At 47.4% G+C, this 21,532-nt stretch overlaps 1 protein-coding gene across 1 annotated transcript in view; it reads left to right on the forward strand.

Moving 5' to 3' along the window:
- LOC147668204 (multidrug resistance-associated protein 1-like) overlaps positions 1-21,532 on the forward strand; it is a gene marked incomplete at its 3' end in the record, with an annotated part of 614,782 nt that overhangs the window by 414,943 nt on the left and 178,307 nt on the right. Inside the window, exons 11-12 of the mRNA XM_086948707.1 lie at positions 6,162-6,288; positions 19,850-20,026. Coding sequence (XP_086804833.1) covers positions 6,162-6,288; positions 19,850-20,026 — 304 coding nt within the window. The remainder of the gene's footprint in view (positions 1-6,161; positions 6,289-19,849; positions 20,027-21,532) is intronic.

A 21,532-nucleotide genomic window follows, 5' to 3' on the forward strand; every position in this document is an offset into this window, starting at 1 on the left:
CCAGGCGTCAGAGTGGAACGGGCAAATTTTACTTTTAGCAGTCCTTCTTCGTGTCTGTAGGCGGCGTCTGTCAACTCTGGGTCCGTCGTCGTGGTCGCCGGGATGATGTTGCAGTGTCTTTAGACACCGGCCCTTAGCGCTGACCCCTATTCTTTGTTTTTCCGTGCCAGCCTTGCACAGATCCAGAGAGCTACCCCTTCTATAATTTTTAGACTGCCGGGCCATGAATCCGATATCTTTGCGGCAGCGGTCCCGAAAGTTAATGGAGGCCCTGCTGTCTGCTCCGCGTTGCTTGGGAGGATGGTCTCCGGATTGATCGTGGAGCCACCACCATCATTAGTCATCCAAGTCTTTGAGGTCTTCGGGTAAGTCGAAGCACTAGAAGGCGGCGAGCAAGCAGCGTAGCTCTTCACCTTCTCCCCGTCCGCTAGCTGATGCGACTCAGGACCTGGAGTGTCGTCGCTCTCCAGCTCTGTATTTGGAGCCTATTCCAGGGACGGGTCTGAGCTTCCCTCCTTTTCCCAGTGCTGGAGTGTCCCCTTCCCAGCTTCATAGCATCTTTGGGCAGCCCTACTCCGCCAGTGCGCTTTCGGGCCCCTAGACTCAGCTGGGAGCCCTGGGACTTCAATGCCTGCAGCTCCGTCGGGCCCCCGAGGATCCAGGTTCGGATCCGGATCTACGCTGGTCGACCTCACAGTACCTTCCCCCGGTGCCAACCCCATGACACCCCCGGCAACGGAGGTGCCTGACCAATGCCTCAACCCCCGACTTGGAAATGGTGCTGGACCAATGTCGGAACTAGCGCAGGAGGGCATGTTTGTGCCTCTGTTCATCCCTGCCGGACCTTTCAGTCCTGACTGGCATTCAGAGGAGGGTGATCATGACTGGGAGGGTCTGTGGACCCTTTAGCTTACCAACTTGAGGAGCTGGACTGGCGAGGGGACCTGGGTGATGCCAGTGGTCTAGATACCTCCGCAGACCTTGGCATTCTTTCTCCCTGTACCATGGCTACGAATGAGGGAGTGTCATTTGCAGTAGTGTTGCGTAGGGCGGCTGAGGCCATGGGCCTGGAGCTTCCTACAGTTGCAGTCAGAGGTGCTTCAGCCTGCAGTGGCTTCTTCTGAACCCCTTCTGCCTTTCAATGAAGCCCTCACAGATGTTTTTCTGTGCACTTGTTCTAAGCCCAGTACAGGGGCTCCTGTGGACAGGATGATTGCCAGACTTCACCGTTCTGCCCCAGGTGACCCACTTTTCCTCTCCCAACACCTGACCCCCGAGGGCTTGGTGGTCCAAGCCTCGTCCTCTAAGGGCGCATTGCCTACTGCTCCCCCAGATAGGGAATCCAAGAAGTTGGACCACCTTGGGAAGGTGATTTCTTCCGCCAGCTTAGTGCTGTGGTTGGTGAATACCACATGCCTCTTGGGCGGTTCTACCCATACAGTGTGGGATACGGTTGCTCAAGTGCTGCCACAAAGCCCAGAGGAGGTTCTCACCAGCGCAGTGGCTGAGAATAGAGACACACCTAAATTCACCATTAGATGTGGGCTGGATACTGCTGACTCACTGGGCAGAAGAGTTTCCGCACGAGTAGCCTTGAGGCACTACGCCTGGTTGAGGAAGTCTGTTTTTTCTGGGAATGTCCAATCCACCTTTTTGGACATGCCCTTTAATCTTTAATGGCCGTCGCCTTTTTGGTGATAAGGTAGACTCTGCGATCAAGCGCTTGAAGGATTCAGGTGCTACGGCCAGATCCTTGGGCCTCTTGGTGACCTCGCCCCACAGTCTGCTTTTCACCGCTTTCGTGGCTATAGAAGTGGTGTCCCACCACGTTCGACCCTGTCTAGCCACCTGTTGTCGTAAGCAGCCCAGCCTGTGCGTGGCCGCGGACCCCAGTGACACCGGTCTGGGGCCAGTGGGCGGGCCCGTCCACCCATAACCCCCCCGCCTCCATACCCTCCTAGTCCAACCTTTCAGGGCCACCAGAGGCCAGTGGGTGGCAGGATTGGCAATTACCTTCGACACTGGCAAACCATCACATCGGACAGGTGTATTTTGCAGATAGTCCAGAGGGGCTACTCCCTCGCCTTCGAGACTACCCCTCCCTCCATGCCACCTTCTTCCATTGCATGTCTGAGGATCACTTTGCCCTTCTCCGCCAGGAAGTTGCAGCTCTCTTGGCAGAGGGAGCTGTCGAAAGGGTCCCTGTGCCAGAAGTAGGTTGTGGTTGCTACTCCCACTCATTTCTGGTACCCAAGAAGGACAAAGGCCTGCATCCTATCTTAGATCTCAGGGCCCTCAACCGCTTCCTCCGGAGGGAGAAGTTCAAGATGCTCACGTTGGCTCTGGTCCTGTCTGCTCTTGACCCCGGAGACTGGATGGTAGGGTTGGACTAGAAGGATGCATAGTTCCATATCCCCGTCCTGCTAACTCACAGGCATTACCTATGGTTCACAGTAGGCCACAAGCATTTTCAATTTATAGTGCTGCCCTTTGGCCTCACCAGAGCCCCTTGGGTGTTCATAAAACTAATGACGGTGGTTGTAGCTCATCTGCTCAGATCAGGGGTTCCAGTCTTCCCCTACCTTGACGACTGGCTGTTGAAGGCGAGCTCGCCCCAGGCTGTTGTCTCCCACCTTCAGACCATGGCGGACCTCCTGCATTCACTGGGGTTCATTATTAACATGCCAAAGTCAAACCTGACTCCCTCTCAGAAGCAGAGCAGTTTTGGATATGGCGCAGTTTCGGGCTTATCCTCCCGAACAGCGATTCAAGGATGTTCGAACTACGATACCGATGTTTCAGCCTCTATCCTGGATTTCGGTGAGATTGACCATGAGGCTGCTGTGACTCATGGCCGCCTGCATCCTGCTGGTGGATCATGCCAGGTGGCATTTGCGGGCTCTACAGTGGGACCTTCGGTTTCAGTGGGCACAGCATCAGATGTTTTTCCAGATCTCAGAGGGCACTGCACGTCAATTGCAGTGGGGGTTAACGACCAGGATTGGGTCAGCGGCACGTCCCTCTCCCTTCCCTAACAGTCTGGCAGTCACGGCATTCCTTCCCTCTATCAAAGAAAGTAGTGCAGGTGTTCAGGCAAAACCACTTACATGTGGTACTGCAACAAACAGGGCGGGGTGGGGTCGTGTAGCCTGTCGAGAGGCTTGTTTGCCTCTGGACATGGCTGGCACATCAGGGTATAACCCTGGTGGTTCGACACCTGGCAGGTTCCCTGAACGCTCAGCCATCAGTGCATGATGGATCGCGAATGACGTCCTCACTTGGAAGGTGGTGCAAGGTCTCTTTCAGCAGTGGGGAGAGCCTTGGTTAGATCTGTTCGCCACCGAAGAGAACACCCAGTGTCAGCAGTTCTGCTCGTTGAAATTTCCAAGTTGGCACTTGCTTGGCGAAACTTTTCATTGCAAGTGGAACTCCTGCCTCCTGTACGCCTTTCCACCTGGACCACTTCTGCCCAGAGAGCTGAAGATGATCAAGCGCGACAGGCCAAGTCATTCTTGTGGCTCTGGACTGGGCACAAAGAGTCTGGTACCCCGAGCTCTTGAGCCTGGCCATCGATTCTCTGATCCGACTGCAGGGAATGATCCTCCACACGAACCTGTCCAGCCTCCACCTCCTTGCGTAGAGATTGAGCGGTGGCAGTTGACAGCTTTTGACCCTCCACCAGAAGTCTGTAATGTCGTCTTGTCAGCCAGGCATCCCTCCACGAAAACGGTATACGCCTGTAGATCGAACAAGTTTGTGGCATGATGCACAGCAAAGGCTGTGGATCCCATCGGAGGTACTCTTGTTAATTTTTTCTTTAGCCCAGAAGGGCTCTGCCCTTGGCACTCTTAAAGGCTACCTTACAGCCATATCTGCCTTTATCCGTCTTCCTGATCAGCCTTCTCTTTTCAAGCCCCTTATTGTAAATAGATTTCTGAAGGGCATTACTCATCTCTTTCCTCCTTCTCTGTTCATAATGCCCCAGTGGGACTTGAATCTTGTCTTGACATATCTGTGTGCTCCCTTCGAGACTCTTCATAAGTGCCCCCTCAGACTCCTTACTCTGACGACTGCCTTGCTTATTGCAATCACCTCTGTTTGCAGAGTGAGCGAGCTTCAAGCTCTGTCCTCAAAACCTCCTTTTCTGGCTGTTCATCCAAACAGTGGTCCTTCGCACAAGGCCCTCTTTACTTCCCAAAGTGATTACCTCTTTCCATATCGGAGAGAACATCACTTTGCCTACCTTCTTCCCACCTCCGCACCCTTCCAAGGAGAAGAGACTCCACCGTCTGGACACAAAACGTGCGCAGTCTTTCTATCTAGACCGCACAAAAGATTTCCAGGTGGACGATCAACTCTTTATTGGCTATGTGGGAGCCAAGAAAGGTCAGGCTGTGCAAAAAGGCACCAACTCTCGGTTGGTTGTCCTATGAATTAGAGCTCCAGTGGGACTGCGTGTCCACTCCACCAGGACTACCGCAGCTACTACTGCCTTGAGATGTGGAATCCCACTCATGGACATCTGTCAAGCGGCCACGTAGGCATCCCTGCACACGTCCACCAAACATTATTTCCTTAGACAGCCAAGTCCAGAGAGAGGGCTATTTTGGCCGTTTTGTTCTCCAGGATTTTCTAGTGTGAACTTAGTTTGCAGGCTAACCTCTGGAGTTGGCATTGCTGGGTTGTCTATTCTAAGGTAAGGAATCAGTAACTAATGGTCTCAGATGAACATGTTACTTACCTTCGGTAACAGTGCATCTGTAAGAGACATATGCTAGTTATAGATTCCTTACTGCCCCACCCATCCTCTCCATTCTGCAAACTGACATCTAAGGATAGGGACTCCCTTCCAGGGCGCTAGTTATGTGCACCAGTGGTCAGTGTCTTGCATGGCTCTGCCCTTCTGGCGTGGAAAGTAGCGTCAGAACTGACGTCAGCGTGCAGGAGCGGGGGTCTAAGTAGACATTGTGACGTCAACTTGGCGATGCAGAGCTGACCGATGTCACATATCGACGCACAGGAATACCGCTGAGAGAAAAATTCTCTGAATCCAGTCTGATGCCTGGGGTAGTTGTAAGGTAAGGAATCTATAACCAACATGCGTGTCTCACAGATGCATCCTTAACAAAGGTAAGTAACTTGTTTGTTAAATGTAGTAGGCCTTCAAGGATCAATTTATATTGCATTGTGTTGACCGGTGACTGTGATAGACAAGGATTTTGGTATTGGTTACCCCATTGACAAACCAACAGTAGAATATTTTCACGTGGACTCCTTATTAGACACTCAAGAGGAAATGTATACTGTTTTGCAAACTGTATTTTAATGACTGTACCTTAGTGTTGCATTGTGGGAAAATTTAGGCTTGAGTTTATTGCGGCTCGCCATCGATACAGGGTTATGGGTCTAATTGGTTCATTGGGAAAGGATTTGTCTAATACCCTAGGTCCAATCTGTTTATTCTAGAAAGTTTTGTCGAAGGCAGTAGGGTTGAACCATTTATTATGAAAAGAATATATTGTAACCAATGGGCATTCTGTGGGTAAACTATAATAACTGAGGTAAAAGTTATAGACTGGTATTTCATAACATTGACTCTCAAAGATTGCCAAAGTAGGCATGGGTTTCAATGGTGTTAACCCACTCTGACAAAGGCCGGTCTATAATACACTAAATAAATACAATGCGGGCTAAAGTTTACAGTTGGCCCCAAAAAGTCTTGCCCAGTGCCCCAAAAATCCTTAATCGGCAGTGCATTAAGTCTCTCTTTATTCAGATGACTCACCACAATGATGATTTAGGACAGAGGATGAGGCAAATGAGAGCAAATTTCCCTAAAATGTGTGATCAACATATTTGTTCCGATTTGATGCTGAACCATAATTCAGAACTGATTATGTAGTATCCATGCACGTCCCTCTTCCTTGTCTGTTTTATAGCTGCATGTTGAATATACAATTTTTTTATTTATTAGTTGGTGTCACACATATATTTTCCCCTGGTCACTAGCCACAAAAACATGTAAGGTTTGCATGTGCACACACCTTAATTAATAATTCTGTTGTAATTGGTTGTAAACATGCCATTTTGATTGTTACTTTATCTTAACATGTTTTTTCTGCCATGTAGAAAAACTGAACTTTGTGCATGTTAACTTTCAGAATTAATGTGACTATTCCGGAGGGCTCGTTGATTGCTGTTGTTGGGCAAGTCGGCTCTGGAAAGTCTTCCCTCTTATCAGCGCTGCTTGGTGAAATGGAGAAAATGAATGGGTTTGTTGCTGTTAAGGTACACTTTAGTCTAAACATTCCTATTTTTGTTCCTTTTGACATTCCATTTATAAACCCATGCAAGGCAGTTTTTCATTCAATTGCATATAGCCAGTACTGTAGACATGCAACTTTCTGAATTTTTTCCAGTGTAGTCAATTTATGGTATTTCTGTAAAGTGAACTGACATTTTAACCACTAGACTATTTTTTTTTCTTTCTGATGGATACTTTGAACTATCGATTAATTACCTTTTGAAATGTGGTAGGTGGTGACATTGGACTTGCGGTAGACTTGTACGGTCTCGAAGTGGCAGTGCAGAGCTGTATATAAGCGCTGGCCTGTCCTCTTGCTCTCAAGAACAAAGGCCATGACTATAAAATGCAAATGTTGGTCATGGATATGCACATTTGCCTTTAGTTTCTAGGTTCCAGTCGTGACTCAATCATTGATCAAACGCACCATGATGCATGCGAAGACTGTTAGGGAGCAAAAACTGCATCGCACAACACACAGAAGGGGGACCGATCGCACACCAAGTAAAAGACTGCGTACACCTAACAGCCTCCCTCCAAGGCTTTGGTTTGCTTGAAGCTCAAGTAGTGACATAAGTGCAAAAAGGCCAAGCAGGACTCATCTCTGTCCCTCACAGGAGAGACGCTGTACAGCTGACACTACAAAGATCTGACTTTGCAGGCATTATCCGAATCGGAGCAAATTCCAAACCGGTCCCGGAGCGCTTTGTGTTTCCTGAGCTATCATCAACCCTGCTTCAGAAAAAGACCTTCAGAGGCCATGGTGCAAATATTCATGTTCATAGCGATTCCGGCACACTTTGGACCCTGTGCAGCCAAAGGAGCCCCCAACTATACTTGCACCTACCGGCCCTTGACTTGTCGCAACTGACTTCTTCAGGCCTCTTCCATGCCCTTTGATGGTTCCAGACTTTTCGGAGGCAAAGTCTGACTCTGATCTGTACTTTGAGGATCACTGTGTTACAGCCTGATCCTTAGGATTACTCTCTCCAGCCTATCAGCTCCACCAACCGTACAGAAAATTCAGAGGACACTTGTGTGAGAAGTTGGCCTGATATATGATGTTTCCAATTCTGGAACCACCTTGTATCAGTCCAAACAATCCCTTATGGTGTCTGGTTATAAGTCAACCTTATAGACAAGCTATCTTAATGGTAGCATAGACTAAGCAGCCTTAAAGGCTAAACTCAAAAGGTCGTGTTAAGCGAGCTGTTTTACCAATCACAATCCTGTAATATCAAATGAAAGGACACCACACAAGAATATATTATTAAAATATATGTATTTATTTCTAAAATAATCCCCAGTACTCTTTATGAGCAAAGGGGCACAAGCGTTAAATCAAAAGCACAGTATAACATACAAAGTTGCACAATTATGGATGAGGGCGGGTGGCCACTCAAACCATATAATAAGAAAGTGGTATAAGAGATACCAATCGAACAGTGGTTAGGCCTAGGGAATCGCTGGGAGCAGTCGGGACAAGCAATGCTGAAGTCGGGAAAAGCCCGCGGGATTCAGGTGCAGCGCTTAAAGCACACGCATGCACCAATGTTAAGTCAATGGTGCGTAAAAGTTGCACAAATAGAGTTTAAGGACACTTCTGCTGAACCTAGAAGGACAAAACTTTAGACACAGGCCCTAGAGGTGTGTACCAGTGTGGGAACACCGGCGTTGCTGTGTTACCTCACCCACAGGAAGCAGGTGCATAGGGTAGAAGTGGCATCAGGTTTCGTCACGCAGGTTCTTGGTGCTTGAAGATGAAGATGCTGCAGGCGATGTGGAGAAGTGTCCGGTGTGATCCAAGGGTGGATCAGAGTAGAAAAGTACCTGAAAGCAGAGGGGACAGAGTCTGGGTCACTCAGCAGTGACCAGGGTGGAACCAGGACGGAACCAGGCAATGTCGGGCGCAATCAGGTGGTTGTCGAGGAGCTTCTCTCCGCTGCCACGTGGGCTCTGGGGCATCTGCGACGTCCAGGAGCGGGTCACGAGCTGTCCCATGCAGGCTCTCACCGTGGACGCTGTCTGCTTCAAGATCGGAGCAAACAACACTTGGCAAGAGCAATCCACGCAAGACTGGAAGATTGCTTCTCACTCGGACCAGGAGGGTCAGAGCGGGTGCTCCTTTTCAGACGAGCTGGTGCAAGTCTGGAGCAACCAGAATCACAAGTCGGTTTTAGGTTTTCGCCAGGCACAAGGGCCACAAGCCAGCTGGCAAGTGACCGGGCCAACGCGTTGAGCCAAAGAAAGCAGAAGGGCCCCACGCAGCATTCGTAGAGTGTAGAGGGGTGAGCTTCGGTGCAAGAGTGGCTCAGGGTTGGGGCTTCTCAAACCCCGGTGTACAGCTTTGAGGGTCACTCGTGGGCTGCACGGTCAGCGTCTCGTGGTCTTTTCAAGATGGCGAGCCCCATGCTTACGGTCGCCTCCACGGGTCTCAGCTCTGCAGGGACTGTGGATCGGGCTGTAAGAAGGCAGGCAAGCTTGATCTCGTCTATCTCTGTCGCTCGAGTTCCGGCGGGAACTGCAACAAAGCAGACGTCAAGGTGCTGGATGGTGCCTGTTTGCACAGGGTGGTCACTCCTTGACCACAAGGGAGATTCTTCAGTCTTCTACGTCGAGTAGGATGTCGAAGGGTCCAGAGTTTCGTTTCTTATGTTTCATCAGGATAATCTGAGTGCGTTGGCACTGCTCCCATTCTTATACCAATCTAGGGGGCTGGATTACCTGCTAGGTCACCTCCTATGGGTGGGACCCAGGAAGGGGGTGGATACACCCCTTTCCCTTTGATCCAGGCCGCGCTGGGACAGGGGCTGGTGTGCCCCAGAACCGGTTTGGCCGGATTATGCAAGGGGCAGCCTTGTGCTCCCCAGTCAGTGTCTGGTTTCTTTCAAACCTCCCTGCTACAATCCACTATCTCCTGTCTGGGGTGGTGTAACACTGCCCTGCGACAGGAACGCCTTTGTCCAGGCCTCCTCTGCTGAGTTTCGGTCAGCAGCAGGAGGTCAAACTCGTGTCTGTGGCAGAAGCATCCATTTTGTGGATCTGAGGCTCTTTTAAAAATCAACCGCGTTTCAGTAAAGTAACATGTCTTCTCCCTCTAGAGGGATGGAATGCTATCCCCGTCGACAGAACTGTTGAGGGGATAGTATTCCAAATCTTATGACACCTTACACAACATGTTTTGATAAAGCCAAATCAAAGTTGCTATATAACCGCGAGGATTATAATGCACTTAATAGTATATGGTATGGCATTATCCCCGAACAGCTTAGGGAGTTGTTCCTGACAGCTGCAGACAGGCTCAGCTCATGCTAGAGCTCAATCTCACATTAAACCACACACTCGGCCTCCAGGATTGGTAAAGCCTGCCATAGGAGTGGCACACAGGTTTATATGTGTCCAGATATAGGTTTAGATATAGGTATACTATATCTAAGCAAGGGGTGATTATACCCACTTGCCCCAGCTGAGTGATCAGCCAGTTGTGTCAATTTAAGAACCAGCCAGGGGTGGCAAAAGCTATGCTTCAGCCCCTGGTAGGCCTTGGTGGCACCTATGCCCTGAGCACCTATAGTGCATGGTACAGGGGCTGACAAGGAGTCCATTTCCAATTGTGGTATGTACCTATAGCACATGTATTATGAATTTAGAGAGAGAACAGCAGGCTGGGAGTCTGATTAGCAGACCCACAGCCTCAGTAAGTCGAAAACCAGTGAAGCAAAATGCAAAAAATGGGGTGACCATAGGATAGCAGACCCTACTCTCCTACAACTTGTTAGGGCCTACCTTGCTACTCAAGGCAACCTTCTCAGCCCATGCAGCAACCAGATTATTTCTCGTGGCACCTGGGGATGTAGTCATGAACGCCAGCAAGGACAACACACTCCATCCTCTTCACCTGCCCCAGTGGCTACAAAGCTGCTTTGACTTGCCCTCCTGTGGCCATGCTCTGCCAGTAGAAGGCAGAATAAGTCATTTTGTCTTTTGCAGCCCGAGGGTTGTAACATAGTATCAAGAGGGGTTACATTATGTTCGAGGCATATGAGCTGCAGATTACACAATGTGCATGGAGAAGTGTGGCTCAATGGTTAGAGCGGCAGACCTTGATGCAGAGCGCTGGCCAGGGACCAGGGTTCGATTCCCGCCTCGGCGGGATCTGGCTTAAATTCCTCTGACCAGATATTCTCGCCTCAGTGCTGAATCTAAGCATGGGACCCACGCTGCAACTCTGGGCAATAGCTTGCTTAGTCTCCACAACGGCCCCCGATACACAAGGGATGCCTGGTTTCACCATGGGATGCCCAGGAGTGGACACCTCACAAGGAAAAGCCAGGAGGGGTTCCCTTGTGGTAGGAGTACAAGCGCCGGGATGCTTACGGGTTACTGTTCGCGCTATACAAATACAACACATTTACATTTACATTTACATAGATGGCCACCTAGTGTTGGGCCCGGGTGTTTGCAGTTTGTTTTTGTTGTAGAAAAGTCACAGGACAGATGACTCCTCCTTTGGATCATACTGCGCATGGGCATCGGCTCCATCCCCAGATAGTTTTTTTCCGCCACCGGGCTTGGATGTTTTTCCAGCGCTCCGTGTTGGAACAGATTTCCTTCAACGCGCAATCCTCACCAACTTCCAGAATTTAGTTTCGAACGAGTTTCCAGTCAACTCTACTCTTCAACATCGAAGATTTCGATTTCGGTCGACGACTACTGCCTTCGGGCCTAACTAGGCTTCGACTCCAGCTCCATGGAAAGGACGCCATTTAAAAATTGTCCTCAATGTGGGTCGAAGTTTCCCCACACCGACCTTCATGAGGTGTGTAACCTTAGCCTCTCCCCGGAGCATGAGGCCAGAGACTGTTCCGCTTGTGCCTCCTTCCTCTCCAAGAAGACGATCCCGGACCGAAATCTAGGAAAACAATGGCTCTATCTTCAGCTCCGATTCCAGACGACATTTTCGCAGAGGTCGTCGATGTCCCAGAACAACATGGCGTTGACAGCAACTCCGTGGCAGAAGATTCCGAAGTCGAGGACATTACTCTAGCACAGTGGGTCGTAAGTAAGACAGTCGACCCGACCCTTCCTCGACACACCCAAAGAAGGCTCCGGTCACACCCTCGCCCTCTGGCTCGGGTGCACTCTTGAGACACTGCTACTACTGCCCCACCTTCAGACCTGGCTAAGAAGCTAGCTAAGCCTTCTGGCGACTCTGGCTCGAGCTGGTCTCCCCACGGTGCCGGCGCACACCTACCGGCACTGAAAAAGACAACATCACCTACCACGCCGGCATCGAAACAATCGGTGCCGAAGCATACCGCTAGTCCCTCGGCACCGAAACCCAGGTCGGAACCAAGCAAACACGCTTCGGATTCAAAAAGACTACCGGAACCGAAAAAAACAATCTGATTCGAAAAATGCACCGGAACCGAGAAAATCGGAGCAGAAAAAGACTCCTGCTTCTCCTAATAAAGACATTGCCAAAAATACAAACTAAGCTACTTCGGTGCCGAAACCTCCCTCCGCAACACAAGATCGGCCTCTTGCAGAGGACTTTTCACCCAGACCCTGCACTAAAGATTCTGGGTAAAGATCCAATCATTGTTCGATTAACTCCAAGTTAAAAAAACTACCACTAGATGCACTTGCACCGGCTCCTCATCCAAAAAAGGAGGACATGGCTACCTATCCTGTAAGAGTTCCTTTCCCTTCTCCTCTACCTATGCCATCACTACCTGTGCCCCTACCACAGCATTCCCCTACATCCTCTATCATGCCAGATGATGACAACAGGGATGATAGCTCTGATGATATAGGGGGTAATGCAGATGATCCATCTATTCCTCCAGGCTCACCTGACCAACGGGATGATTATAACACCCCAGACATCCCAAATGTCCCTCAGGACGACGTATCCCCCTTTAGGCCTTCCCCACCAGAAGACACTATGGGCTTCAATCAATTAGTACACAGAGCTGCACAGTATCACGGGCTGGACATGACCAGCCCATGAATCTGTAGATGAAGACTTCCTAATCCATACCTTTTGATAATGCCCAAAGATCCTCATCCATTTTACCCATGCTTAAAGGAGTGATTAAGCATGCTCTTGAAGTCTTTAAAGACCCAGTTAGAACTCTGGTCATAAACCCACGAATAGAGAAGAAATATAAATCTACCCCTTCAGACCCAGCATATATTAAAGGCCCAGTACCACTAGACTCGCTTGTGGTTTCCAATGCACGCAAAAGAGCAAATTCACAAACATCAGGTGAAGCTCCCCCACCAGATAGTCTAAGCTCCTTGACGCATCGGGGAAAAGAACTGCGTCTCAAGCAGCAAACATGTGGCGTATTGCCAATACACAAGCATTATTGGCAAGATATGACTGGGCACATTATGATGAATTAGAATCGTTAATGCAGCACCTCCATGATAAGTACAAAGATAAAGCAAATGAGCTTATCCCAAAAAGGGAAAAATATTACAAACACCTCCATTCGTTGTGCACTTGATGCAGCAGACACTGCCTCCAGAGCAGTTAACACCAGTGTTTTGTTGTGTAGACATGCCTGGCTATGCATATCAGGGTTCAAACCTGAAGTCCAAAGTGCTACACTTAACCAACCTTTCGATGAGCAACACTTATTCGGACCCAACGTAGATGTATCCCTTGAAAAGATGAAAAAGGATACAGATACGGCCAAATCTATGGGAGCCCTGCAGTCGCAGGCTCCCAGACGTTCATTTCGCAGCTCATCTTACAGAGGCGCCACCAGGGGATACTCTTCAGACACACCTTCTACCTCGTACAAAGCCCCCACACAATCCACCTATTGTAGGGTGTACCAAAGGGGTGGTTACAGAGGTAACCACATTAAGGGCAGAGGTAAAAACAACTACTCCCACTCTGCCTCTACCCCTGCCCAGTGACTCCCCTCCCCCCGCCCCATTCCACTCCTGTCGGGGGAAGACTACAACAACACTTACCAGCCTGGGAAAACATCACATCAGACAGGTGGGTGCTTCAAATAATTCAGTCAGGTTACTGTCTAGAACTAGCATCCACCCCCCAAACATACCATCCAGGCAGCGTCCAATGTCACAGGAACATTTCTCACTGCTCAGGCAGGAAGTGATATCCCTCCTGCACAAAAATGCAATAGAAATAGTCCCAATGCATCAGCAAAACAAAGGAGTATACTCCCTGTATTTCTTAATCCCAAAGAACGGATCTCTAAGACCTATTCTAGACCTCAGACCTCTAAACATTTACATACAGTCGGATCAATTTCATATGGTCACACTCGAACAAGTCCTTCCGCTCCTGTTACAAAATGACGTCCTTGTCACTCTAGGTCTCCAAGACGCCTACTTTCACATTGCTATCCACACAGCACACAGAAAATATCTCAGATTTGTGCTGGACGGTCAGCACTACCAGTTCAAAGTGCTCCCATTCGGAGTCACAACAGCACCAAGTGTGTTTACCAAATGCCTAGCAGTGGTAGCAACACACTTAAGAAGACAGCATATTCACGTCTTTCCATACCTAGACAACTGGCTCATAAAAGCCAGCTCATACAGCCAGTGTGTACAACACACTCACACTACCATTCAACTGTTCCACATCTTGGAATTCACAGTAAATCACACCAAGTCACATCTGCAACCTTCGCACTTACAACAATATCTCGGCGCTACAATAAACACCCAACTAACACTAGCCTATCCCTCTCCAGCCAGGATAACAAGTGTACAAACTCTCCTAACAAGATTCAAACCACAACACTCTCTTCCAGCTTGAGTGTTCATGCAGCTCATAGGAATTATGGCATCTTGCATATTTATAGTACCTCATGCAAGACTGCAAATGCGTCCACTTCAAGAGTGCCTAACACGCCAATGGAACCAGGCTTGTGGTCCATTAACAGACCTAGTGTTGGTAGACAGTCGGACTCATCGCTCTCTGCAATGGTGGAGCACCAAAAACCTTTCAAAGGGACCGTTTCTAGAGCCAGTTCCTCAAATAATCATGACCGAGGACGCATCGCTCTCCGGCTGGGGAGCTCACCTACTGCATCACACCATGCAAGGCAGGTGTGACACCGCAACAAAAGTTACTCCACATCAACCAGTTACTAGCTGTTTTTCTAGCCCTAAAAGCATCCCAAAAACAAGTATCAGGCAAAGCTTTCTTAGTCCTCACAGACAATATGACCGCCATGTACTACATAAACAAACAAGGGGGAACACACTCTCTGTTAGCACAGCAGATATGGAGATGGGCTATACCACTAAAGAGCTTCCTCTTAGCCCAACACCTTCCAGGAGTACAAAACACCATGGCAGATCTGCTAAGTCGACAGACACAGCATATCCACGAGTGGGAACTTATTCCGCAAGTTCTTCAACCGTTCTTTTGAATGTGGGGACAGCCTCAGATTAGACCTCTTCGCCACCCACTAAAACGCAAAATTTCCAAACTTCGCCGCCAGATATCCACACCCGCTGTCCAAAGGCAATGCGATATGGACGAACTGGTCAGGACAATTTGCATAGGCTTTTCCTCCTCTCCCACTACTTCCATTAGTGGTACGCAAGCTACAGCAACATTCCCTAACACTCATTCTAGTTGCTCCAACTTGGGCCAGACAACCGTGGTACACCACGCTGCTGCAACTATCTGTGGTACCACACCAGAAACTAAGCCTATCTCCACGCCTATTAACACAGAACCATGGAGAGATCAGACACTCGGACCCAGCTCAGCTTAACCCAGCGATCTGGCTCCTGAAGTCAGTTTGGTTACCTCAACCTTCCTCCAGAATGTATGAACGTTATTAAAGAAGCTAGACGTCCCACTACTAGAGCATGTTATGCTGCTAAATGGAAACGGTTTGTGATATACTGTCAAAACAACCACATAAATCCTTTAGATGTTTCTATTCAACACATCATATGATACCTATTACACCTTCAAACGTGTAATTTAGCCTACATGTCTATCAGACTACTCCTTGCTGCCATTGCAGCATATTTACAAAATAGACAACATCTATCTCTTTTTAGAGTACCTGCTATAAAAGCTTTCATGGAAGGACTCTAAAGAATAATCCCTCCCAGAACGCCACCTTCACCAGTGTGGAACTTAAACATTGTTCTCACACGGTTAATGGGACCACTCTTTGAACTGTTACAAAAATGTGAATTGCAATTCCTAACTTGAAAAGCAGCTTTCCTAGTAGCTATTTCTTCTCTCAGAAGAGTTAGTGAACTACAGGCATTTACCATTCAAGAACCTTTTCTACAAATGCATCATAACAAAATGGTTCTATGTACTAATCCTAAATTCCATCCAAAAGTCATTTCACAATTTCATCTAAATCAATCTGTTGAGCTGCCCGTATTTTTCTCGCAGCCACAGTCGCAGAAAGAGCGCTACTTACCTTAGATGTCAAAAGAGCATTACTACACTACATCGAAAGGACACAAACTTTTCGTAAAACTAAACTTTTTGTGTCTTTTTCACCACCACATAAAAGCAACCCCATATCAAAATCAGGGATAGCTAGGTGGATTGTTAAATGCCTACAAATGTTACCAGAAAGCCAAACGTATGTTAATAATTTCTCCAAAAGCCCATTCTACAAGGAAAATACGGGCTTTAATGACTTTCTTAGGGAACCTTCCCCTAGATGATTTATGCAAAGCAGCTACATGGTCTACACCGCACACATTCACAAAACACTATTGTGTAGATGTGCAAACTAAACAACAAGCCACAGTGGGCCAGGCTGTACTAAAAACTTTGTTTCAAACAACAGACAACAAGTCGCCACTAAAGGTGGGTACTGCTATACGATCTATGCACAGTGTGTAATCTGCAGCTCATATGCCTCAAACGGAAAACACTACTTACCAGTATGCATCTGTTCTTGGTATGTGGAGCTGCAGAGTTACACACGCCCACCCGCCTCCCTGGCTGCCTTTACCTGTTCCAGAATTATCTTAATTAGATACAAATCACATGGACATCACTACTTCTTGTACAGCTCCATCACTTCCCTAATGGTGGAAAACAATCTGGGGATGGAGCCGATGTCCATGCACAGTATGATCCAAAGGACGAGTCACCTGTCCTGTGACTTCCAAAGACTTTTTTTACAATAAAAACAAACTGCAAACATCCGGGCCCAACACTAAGTGGCCATCTATGGACAGTGTGTAACTCTGCAGCTCTACATGCCAAGAACAGATGCATACTAGTAAATAGCATTTTCATTTCTCCACCACCCCTCCCTCCATACATCCCACTTGTTTTTACTCAAACTTCAAAAGCTATGCCATGGGGCCATAGGGAGGATAAGGATCAGGAAAAAGATGAAGCGCGCTATTTATTGATGCCTAGCAAAGATGAAGGGCTCAGGTTAGTTTGGGATCTTTGCGCCCTGAATCCCTTCCTGTGGAAGGGCAAATTCAAGAAGCTTTCTCTAGCCCAAGCCCTCTCCTGGTTACGGTGTATGGATGGTTGACCTGCAGGTTGCATTCTTTCATTTATGTGTCCTGCAGTCTAAGATTCCACCTTTGATTCGTAGTGATGCCCAAGCATTTTCAGTTTGCTAGTGTACACTTGAGCCTTATGTTTGCCCCTTGGGTGATTACAAGAATAATGGCTCTGGTTGCAGTCTAACTGTGCAGGTTGAGAATACATCCATCTCCATACCTCAACTACTGGCTGCTGAAGGTAGGTTTACTACAGTCTGATACGGACCACCACCACCAGAGAATGGTCACTCTTCTTTCAACTTTGGTATTTTCCATCAGCATGGAGAAGTCTCTTCTGACACCTGACAGAAGATTCCCTTCATGGAGGCCATCCTGGACACAGTCACAGCTTTCCCACCCCTGTAGCAATTCCAGCACATTCAGGATGCGATCTTAATGTTTCGAGATCTACCCTGGGTTCTTGTGTGGATGGTTGTGAGGTTTGTTGGATTCCTCACCTCATTCAACCTACTGGTCCTTGTTTGTTGGCACATGCTGGCCTTTCTGTGGAACCTCTTCTTACAGTGGGCATAATGCCTTTTTTGCATGGGAACAGCACCTGTAACTTGAAGGAGACAGCCTGGGACCTTCAGCGGTGGCACATGAACACTAGCCTATCATGTGGCATACATTTTCTCTCTTCCATCCAGGGCTCACAAGATGGACAGAAGTATTCTATTGGGTTGGTCTCTCTGGTGAAGTGAAAATCGGGGGTCCCATGATCCCCAGTTGCCTGAAAGCTACACATCTGTTTTCTTGAGTTTCATTCCATTCAGTTGACACTGAAGGTCTTCCTCCCATCTATCAAGGGGTGGTCAATTCAGGTCCTTAAGATCAACCTGGCCGCCATGTGGTACTGCAACAACCAGGGTGGTGTGGAGATTTGGACCTTGTGCCAGGAGGCACTTTGCACATATTTGCACTATCAAGGATATACCTAGTGGCCCATTATTTGGTAAGCTCGCTCAGAACCAGGGCGTACAAACTCGCCAGCTATCAACCGTCCCACCACGATTTTTGGCATCTTTTTTCCCCCTGAAGTTTTATATATTGCGTAAACTTGACCCGAAAGTATCGGTTATCAGAGCGCTTTACATTAGCGCTAGTTGCGTTATACAAGGACACATTAATTTTTTTGTCAGGCACGAGGGGGATTAAGTGATTGGCCCAGAATCACAGCATGTTGATCGTCATTGCCGAGACTCTTATCTGGGTCTCCAAAATTGAGGTCAAACGCCCTAGCCGGTACACAAAATCCTCTCCTCATCTTTACCCCGAGGTGGCTCAGGCATCTTCACTCTGTTGTGTTGCTCTGGCTTGATCTTTTCGATAATCTCTAGGTAATACATTCCATCTGCAGTGGTGTTAAGGGCTCCTGTGCACCTTTCCACCCCTTCCATCTCCTGCTCGGAGTTCTGAAGATCAAGATGGACTGACGACCGCTAATCATGATAGCTCCACATTGAGCCAGAAGTGTCGTGCCCTGATCTGTTGAGCCTGAGCATATGCCTTATTTTCAGTCTCTACCATTGATGGAGGACCTGCTGTGAACATTGTCCACTTGATATTCTACAGGTCAAGTTATATGGAGTTTTCTGGTTTTGTTGTTAAGTCTTTTCTATTTAAGGATTTGCAATCGGCACAGTTAAAGGTGATAGATCGGCTGTTTTGTCTTTGCCCATTCAACCTTCATTATTCAGGTTACCAGTTGTGATGAGATTTCTCAATTGACTGACATACTTGTTCCACCGACACATTTTTATATGCCTCAACGACATTTGGCTTGGTCCTTGCATGTCTAATGTGCACTTCTTTGGAGACCATACAAAGATGTTCTCTCCAACTGCTCAAGATGGTGTTTCTTTTCATAGTTACTCCTGCATGCTTCATCGGTGAACTCCAGGCGCAATCAGTGAACCCCCATACATAACTTTCTTCTCATTTATTGGTGTGGATGACCTGTGCCGAATTTCTGCCAAAGGTTTTATCACCTTACCACGTGAGTCAGTTCATTGGTTCCCAATGTTTTTTGTTTTTCTCTCTGCTACAACCCTCTAAGGAGGAAGAGAGGCTTCAAAGAAATCTGTTTCTAGCATACCAGTGTGTCCCAGAGACTACCAAGTTGATTACAAACTTTCTGTGGGGTCTGCCAGTTCTAAGAAGGGGAAGGCAGTGCAGAAGTGAAGCCTTTTCAAATAGACAAGGCCTGGCAGAAGGACCCCTTCCCCCTCTACCTACATCACCCACACAGTTGCCCACAGACTTGTATCACCAGAACCAAGGCTGTTTAAACTGCATTGGCAAAGTGTGTTCCAGTACAGGACTCCTGTCAGACTTCTACGTGAGTATTTAGGTACATCAAACACGACTGCCTCAACTGGCGAATCTGTAGAGGGCAGGTTTGCCCACTAGGTACTTCAGGACTTCTTCATGCAAGTAAACTCCTTATCCTCAGACCTGACAGTTTGTGAGGGTACTGCTTAGTGAGAAATCTGCGGTTAGAAGTATCCATCAGAAGAACAGGTTAGTTATCTTCAGTACAGCTTCCTGGTGGAAACTGTAACCATAGATTCTTGACAGTCCCACCACCTCCCCATTTCTGTGATTATGAAAAGGTCCCAAGCTAGATTTAACAGACTTCTGTGACCTATCACAGTTGACCAGCTTCTGAGGGTGCAGAACAGTAAAATAACTGATATCAGGATGCAGGTGTGGCTCTTATATGCAGTGCTGCGCTTTCACTTCTGGAGACAGTACTAAGCTGCCATGGAGTCTGATGGTGGCACTTACAGTACCGCAGATGAAATTTCTTTAAATAAAATCCAAATTCTGTTTGGCGCCTGAGAATATTCAGAAGATGAGGTATCTGTATTTAGAGTATCTACCAGATTGAGTGTTACCAAAGATAAGTAAATTGTTTATTTTGGCTGCAAACAAGTTAAAAATGTACATCATTTTTTGTTCCTTTCCTAACTGCTCATTCTCATTTATTTGAAGGGTTCAGTCGCTTATGTTCCTCAACAAGCCTGGATACTGAATGCTACTCTGAAAGACAACATTGTTTTTGGGCGTGACCTTTCAGAGGGACTGTACAAGCGCGTGGTTGATGCCTGTGCCCTTCGTCCTGATCTAGAGATTCTTCCCTCTGGTGACAGAACAGAAATAGGAGAAAAGGTATCTGTAGTACTGTAGTGGTATTAAAGTATACTGCACTTGAATCAAGACAATGGAGCGTACTGCAGATCTGGCGATTTCTAACTTTACTTCTGTAGTAGGGGATCTCTGTGTATACTATCTAAACAACTCGTAAGAGAGGGTCCGAGGGAAATGTTTAACGACAAAACAGGCTAATACCCCCTGTAAGACTACCTAAATAACAACAGAGCCTGTAAGTCAAATGGTGCTAAGGAGTGATGATTAACACTGGTGTGATTGCACGGAAGTGAACCTAACTAAAGACTATCAACAGTAGCTGATTAAGTCCTATCAGCCCACCCAATGGCGGAGCCTCATCATGTAGGACTCCAATACCAAGGTAAGTATGCAATCGCCCAGTTGTAATTTAGCGATGCATTACTCAACCGAGGTAAGGTCACCACCGTTGTTAGACTTGAGGGGGAGACTGATATGTGCAGTGCAGGAAAGGAAAATCAAGTGTGTGATTAAAATGGCTATCGAGGCAAACCAAGACCTTTATTAGCGTTTGCCTGGACGTCAGATTAAAAAATAGTGAAAAAACAGTGTGAAAAAATCACTGTTTGACTTGCTTGGTAGAAAACTAAGCAAGATATAAGAGGGCCAACATGTTTCTGCCTTAAATGTGAAGAATCACTGGCATTCGTCAGGGCCGAATTAATATCTGCTACTGCAAGACACTATAATGTGTGTAGAAACTAAGGAAATGTACAAAAAAGTGAACAAAACGGAACCATCCTACCACATCTTGTCAGTGTTGTTGTGGTGATGCGATGGATCTTTCCTGTGGAAGTACAAGAAGGACAAAAAAAGGGAAAGAACAATGTAGACATTGCATTTTAACATTGCTCAAAAGTTAAATCTACACCAACCATACTATAGTGGGATGATTTATCGTGCAAAACCAGTGAAGACTCTCAAACCTAAGGCTGGACCATCACTCATTGGTAATAGTCACATACAAGGTGCATTATGACACGTCACCCAGTGATTAAAATAATGTACACAGTTTTAACACTTATCCAGCAGTGTGTGGGAAGTGGACCTCACCTCACCCGGCAACTGCTCGGACGAATAAGGCACCGCTCTGAACATATAAAGACAATATCTCAAAAGATGCATGTCTCTGGGGTATATACTCCCTATATTCAATAAAACCCACATGCTTTATCAACTGTCTGTCACGTGTTCCCACCCGGTGTCCAGGGTGGCCACGTATAACGAATATTGCATCTATACCTCCAGTGTAATTGAGAAGATGCTCATGGATTTGTATTAAAACAACTACTATTTTATCAACTAAACTAGTAAGTAATGGTATTGATTACTACTGTTTAGAACCAGTGGGGAGATATCCCCATTTCCTAAAGTCCATCTCAACAGCAGAGCAAAGGATTAAAGTTAAGCTGTTCGAAATTTAATGGAGGGGAGTCCTTCTGTTCTTATCTATTGACTAGGTGTAAGAATCAACCACTGAACTCCCTA

This window comes from Lissotriton vulgaris, unplaced genomic scaffold (genome assembly GCF_964263255.1).
Source record: "Lissotriton vulgaris unplaced genomic scaffold, aLisVul1.2 SCAFFOLD_1214, whole genome shotgun sequence".
NCBI lineage: Eukaryota > Metazoa > Chordata > Amphibia > Caudata > Salamandridae > Lissotriton > Lissotriton vulgaris.